This window comes from Catharus ustulatus, chromosome 3, assembly GCF_009819885.2.
Source record: "Catharus ustulatus isolate bCatUst1 chromosome 3, bCatUst1.pri.v2, whole genome shotgun sequence".
NCBI lineage: Eukaryota > Metazoa > Chordata > Aves > Passeriformes > Turdidae > Catharus > Catharus ustulatus.
This window is the reverse complement of record NC_046223.1, coordinates 73,930,714-73,936,713: the sequence shown is the minus strand read 5'-3', so window position 1 is coordinate 73,936,713 and position 6,000 is coordinate 73,930,714. Positions and strand designations below refer to the sequence as shown.

Here is a 6,000-nt window from a genome sequence, read left to right as displayed (position 1 = left end):
AATTTATAATGGCAAAAGTCAAGGTAGAAATAAAGCAACCAAAAATAAGCAACAAAAAAACCACACAAGTTTTTATTTATTTTGTTTTATTTAGAAGTAAAGTAAAACATGACATTTCATCTAGAAGCCACTGGTATATGCTGCAATAAATTCAAACATGGAGAGGTGGGCTTAGCTTTCAGATTCCTCCCAAATTCAGCTCCTTCCTTTTGACTGGAGCTTCGTGCAAGCTCTGCTACACCTGAGGACACAACAGTTTAAGGCAGCCGCTGGAGTTCAAGCTTATCAGCAGAGGGTGCTTCAAAGACATCATCTTCAACACTTTCTTCTATCGGCTTCATCTTTGCCGAAGTTCTCAGGTAAGGAGATGTCCGGCCTGGGCCTGCCACAGGTACAAAGAAATTACCAGTTAATTTAACAATTAACAATCTACCTGCTACATAGACCTGTTTGTGACAAAGTGGACACAATCGGATCATCCTGCCCTAGTTGCCTCACGAGAGGATTTTTAAATGGAAGTTTCTTTGTAATCTGGACACAGGCATCAGGAAATTCTAGACATGGACCAGCCACACTGCTATGAACCAGCAATGCCTGTTGCTAACCACAGACCCAGCATTCTCCCTGAGTTCTCTGACTGCAGGAGGTGCCCACTGCATGCTCCCTGGATATCATTTTCTCATGATTACACTCACCCACTGACTCATCTCCATTCAATCACAGCAACATGAGTGGCTGCCCCAAGTACCAAAGGTGTGTTCATCTGCACACTTGCCTGGCTGTGGGGAAGGTGCAAAGAAAAGTGCACTGGGCAAGCTTTGGATGGGCACATCACACATCACAACTGCCTTTAAAGCATAATGTCATAGAACATGGCTGAGTTGGAAGGGACTCATTAGGATCTAGTCCAGCTCCTGGACCTGCATGGGACACTCAAGGGTCACACCAAGTGCCTCACAGTATTGTCCAGACACTTAGACGCAACATTTGAATGCTGCCAAACTTGGTGCTGCGACCCCTTCCCTGGGGAGCCTGCCCAGCCATACCCTGGGTGAAGAGCCTTATCCTAGTGGCTGACCTAAACCTCCTCTGACACATCTCTGTAAGTTTTACGCAGCATGATAATGCAAAACTTCTACAAGATTTATACCCTCATAAACAACCACAGAGAAACTAAGATTTACAGGCAAAGATCACACAACTTTCAACTGACAGTGATTTCACTGCAACAAAACTATCTTTTAGAAAGGCAGCAGCTTGTCTGCTGGAGCAGAGCTCACACCATAGCTGTCAGTGTCAAGACATTAGATGGAGTTTCTGTGCAAGTTACCACTGCAAATGACCTCTATTGCAGTCAAATTTTCAGTAAGAGGGTCAAACCAGAGAACTCCTTTGACATCAGCTGAACAGTTCTATTTCCCCTTGATCATTCTCAAATCAAATCTACATGTGGACATGTATTTCTCTCAGTACCCTCTTCTAGAGTTACACCACCACAACATGTATGAGGTTCTAAACAGATAGCATATGATGACCATAAAGATTATGGAAATCTTTGAAATCCCATTTGAAAACAAAACAGCAAGAGATAAAGGTCGTGCTAACAGATTGTTTGCACACAAGCTAAAAATTTAAATATTCTTGAAAAAAATACTGATAGCCATAACACACTCTTATTTAAAAAAAAGTTTATCAGATATACAGTAAAGTGCTGTGTTAAGGAAGCCCGCTTATGAAGAAAGACTCATTTGCACTGCATGTGTTACACACAGAGAACAATATACAGTCACAGGTAAGGTATGATACTACTTCATTTTTAAGTCACATTCACAAAGACACTGTTTGTAATTGGCTTTTCAAAACTTTTTATGTTAAAAATGTATTAGTATTTTCTTCTGAGATACAAAAGCTATTTAAACTAGCATAATACAGGGTTACTCAAACACATCTGTAGATACTGAAGTTGTTAAACATTTCTTCCCACACAGATGTGTTTTATAGCCTAAGCAAAGGATAACTAGATCAATTAATTGGCTAATGTGCCGCACCCAAGGTCTGTGGGTACATTTGAATATAAAATTGGCTTTTCTGGGAGATACCCAAAGGTAAAAGGGTGCCTGAAAATGCCGAGTTACAGTTCAGTTAAAGTTTCTTTATTTTTCCCCGAGATCTTTGTTTTAGTGTAGCTTGTTGTTCTTTTTTAAATGGTTTTCTTCTGTTTAAAACCACTTAATTCTCTCCAGAAAACAGAAGTAAGCTGCCATAAGTTTGTACAAAGGGATCCAATATGGGGTCCAATTCCCTCAGCCTGTTTGTTTCAAAGACATGCTCTTATCTGTTCCAAATACAAAATTTTGTACTGATGCCATTACCCAGTGTTGGACAGATGTTCAAGTGACTGAGTCAGACTTTCACTACATTTTCTTGCCCTTTCTTGAGAGCTTAAACCAAAATACATATTAAAATTCCTATGAAATCCAATCCTGCTTTTAACCACAAGTGGGGAGCATATAATTTGATAATACCACTAAAAGCATTACCAAACCAAAACCTTTTTGCATTCCCACTCAGCTTACTGGTTAACAAATACAGATGCATACCAGCAAATCTGAGATATCTGAAACAAGTACCACAGAAAAAGGGAGGGTATCTCTAATAAATATGTGAATGGCTGTCAAGCAGTAGAATTACAGAATAGAAACTAATATCAAAATATTATTTAAAGGACTGAAATTCAGGCTTGTGGTCAGGTTGAACTATTTTTGCTTAACTCAAATTTTGGAAAAAGAGATACCTCTATTTCCCTTACTAATGAATTATATACAGATGGACCATGGATGTCAAGCACAAGTGTCACATGATAAACAAACCCCACTTTAATACCTTTTTGAGGATGCCTGCTGAGTTAATGTGATGTTATCAACAGAAAACATCATGCTGCAAACGACTCACTCCGTAAGCATTATAGAACTCTTGTTGGTTATTTCCTTAATATAAAAGCAAACAGTTAGTTGGGTTTCTTAATTAATTAAATTCAAAATATACTTTTGTTAGTAATTGTAGTTTGGGACCTACTAATTAGTAATTTTAACCCTTTTATTGCTAAACACTTTGAAAAAGAATTAATATTAATTTCTTGAGAAAATTAGTCAAAGCTTATTTATAGCATTAATAAAACCATAATTTTAAAAGGTGAGATTGTACAAAAATATAAATGCTCATTTTTTTCAAGAATAGGGAAATTAGGAGAAGAAAACCTATATGCATTATATTATTAAAAATTATCTTCGTAGTGGGAGGCCTTTGTCCACACAACTATCACCTAGCAAAGGCAAAACAATATTCCTGTAGAATTCCTGTACAGGTAAGTTCATTCATTTTTTATTCTAATTAAAAAAAAAAAAAGAAAGGAAAAAAAAGAAAAAAGTTTGCCATTTCTATATGTTTCTCACAAAATCTTTTGAGGATTTTGGATTGTGTTTGTTTGTTTGTTCTAAATAAACAAATGTATGCCTGTAGAAGGAGCATCCAGGGAAAACCACTGGAACTGTATGCCTCAGCATGTGCATTATACTAAATCTTAAAAAAACAGACAAAAAAATACCCCAACTGTTGCACTGAGAGCACCCAGCAGAAGATTTTTAAAAACACAGCAGTGGCAACGTAAATGGCAGATTTTTTTGTTTTTTTCAGTTTTTCCTGTGATCTGAAAAAAAAGTGCATACATGGCCATGACCCACACTGAACACAACTCTTTAAGCAGAGCTCACCTTGGTAGTAGCCCCATCATTGGCAATGACAGTACCCAGGAATAACTAACAAGCTCTCTTGGCAAAAGCAAAGGTTGAAGCATTACAGTTCATGGAGATGAACAAACCTTGTACAGAAGTCAGAAATTTCACAATCCAAATACAAAGAAGAAATAAATAACAATACTTCCCAATGTGTGTTGCACTGGTGTTGAGGCAATCCCTCTGCTTCCCCAAAAGTAAGGAAAGTATTGGACTTGTGAGGCTGCTGCCTCAGCTGGGCTGAGGAATTTCAGATTATAAAAGACACATAAAGCCTCTCTCTTGGGGAAAGCACACCCTGTATACCAAAAAAAAGGTACACAAACCAAGGAAAAGTACAACAGAGAAAAGTGTATTCATCAAGTAGGTGCTAAGCAAAAATGCATCTTGGGGATTTATCTAATTACAGCTGAACTCATCATGCATTTCAATTACTTTCTCCCAAAGCTGAAATACTGGTGTAAGAGTTTTGCTGTTAAGCCTGATAGAGACATTTTAATTCTAACTAATCACACAAACACAGTTTCACAATTTCTATCCAAGAGTGCACATTCACCCAAAGGCTCCCCATGCAAAGGAGTGGCTTCAATTTCATGGAAGTTTGCTGTGTGTGGAACAGATGAAAATCCACTCAAGTGTTTAAAGGTAAAGATCAGAGGACAGACCAACACAGGAGGCTTCATGGCAGGAATCTGCTACAGGCTGCTGCCTGTAGATCAAGAAGATCAAAAAAGGAAGCCTTCTTTCATCAACTGGATCACAGGCCTTGGTGCTCACGGGCAGTTTTAACCACCCTGGGATCTGGTGGAAAGGCAACAGGGCTGGGAGCAGGCAGTCCAGGAGATTTCTGGAACGTAGCAGACAATTTCTTCATGCAAGTGGTCGATGAGTCAGCTAGGGAAGGCACTCTGCTGGACCTGTCACTGATGAACAAGGAAGAATCCATCAGGGAGCTGAAGGCTGCTGGTAATCTTGGCTGCAGTGCCCAGGAGATGGTGAAGTTTAAGAAACTGAGTGGTGTGCAAGACAAATAGTAGAATTACAGCCTTACAGGACAGGGGACTGTGGCTTGCTCAGGGGACATGGCCTGCAAAGGGACCTAAGGACAGACGGTTGATCTCCAAGGACACCTTCCTCAAAACAAGGACAGTCCATCCCAGTGCACGAAAAGCTGAGCAAGTGGGGTAGAAGGCTGGCACAGATGAACAGGAAAGTTCTGACAGATTCCAAACAGACATACACAAAGTGTAAGTGGGGATGAGCTCCTTGGAGAAAATACAGAACCATGGCCCAAGCATGCAGTGGTGAAATGAGGGAAACCAAACCTCAGCTACACCTGGATCTAGCTTGTGAAGGGCAGCAATAAAGGCATCTACAAATAAATCAGCAACCAAAGAAAGACCAGGGTAACTGTGAGGCTAGAGCTCAGTGATGCACAAGACACAGGAACATGAAAAAATCTGAGATACTGAGGCTTGCTAGGGCTCTGCATCCAGTGGTAGAGACAGACAGTGATGCTTGACTGAAGGAAACCTGGACTGAGTTAGGAACAACCTAAGTCAACAGGGTGAACACAGAATTGTGGAACTACTGGCCTACTACAGGGAGCTACTGGACTAGCAGTGTAAATTCATTTCCCAGGAAGATTATGGATCTTGTCTTCCTGGAAGCCGTGTCCAAGCACACAAGGGATGGGAAGTTGACTGGGAAAGCCATCACAGATGCATCTGACTACTCTGAGCACCTTCCACCTTTGGTGGTGAGATGACGGGCTCTCTGTAGGAATGGAGTACAGTGGATGTTGTTTACATGGAAGGTAGCACAGCCCTCCACAGTCTGCCACTGAGTCCTTCCAGACAAATGGGTAAGAAACAGACTGGATAGATGGACTACAGCTACAGTGGAAAATCTGCTGTACTGCCAAGCTCACAGGGCGGAGAACAGCAGTACAAAATCCAGCTGTCAGGTAGTTAGTTACCAGCAGTGTTCTCGAGGGCCAATGCCAAAACCTATCATATTCAGGATAGGAATGACCTGGTTGATAGGATAGAATGCACTCCTGCCAAGTTCCCAGACAAGAGCCAGGTAGTGAGGGAAACTGCTGACAGGCCAAAGGGTAGGGCAGTGAGTCTGGACAGGCCATTGGAAAAGGAGAGAAGAACTGACAAAAACGACAAGTTCATGAAAGGCAAATCCCTGAACCCAGGAC

At 40.7% G+C, this 6,000-nt stretch overlaps 1 protein-coding gene across 2 annotated transcripts in view; it reads right to left on the bottom strand.

Annotated features, from left to right (window-relative positions):
- Positions 1 to 86: 86 nt before the first annotated feature.
- Positions 87 to 6,000, bottom strand: part of BVES (blood vessel epicardial substance) — a 28,135-nt gene continuing 22,221 nt past the window's right edge. The window contains exons 8-9 of one of the 2 annotated variants that reach the window (XM_033055639.1): positions 2,884 to 2,987; positions 297 to 382 (exon numbers count right to left, since the gene is read on the bottom strand). In XM_033055639.1, coding sequence (XP_032911530.1) covers positions 2,920 to 2,987 — 68 coding nt within the window. In that variant the 3' untranslated portion in view covers positions 297 to 382; positions 2,884 to 2,919. Of the gene's footprint in view, positions 383 to 2,883; positions 2,988 to 6,000 lie in introns of both variants that reach the window. The other variant, XM_033055640.1, reaches the window with a different exon arrangement.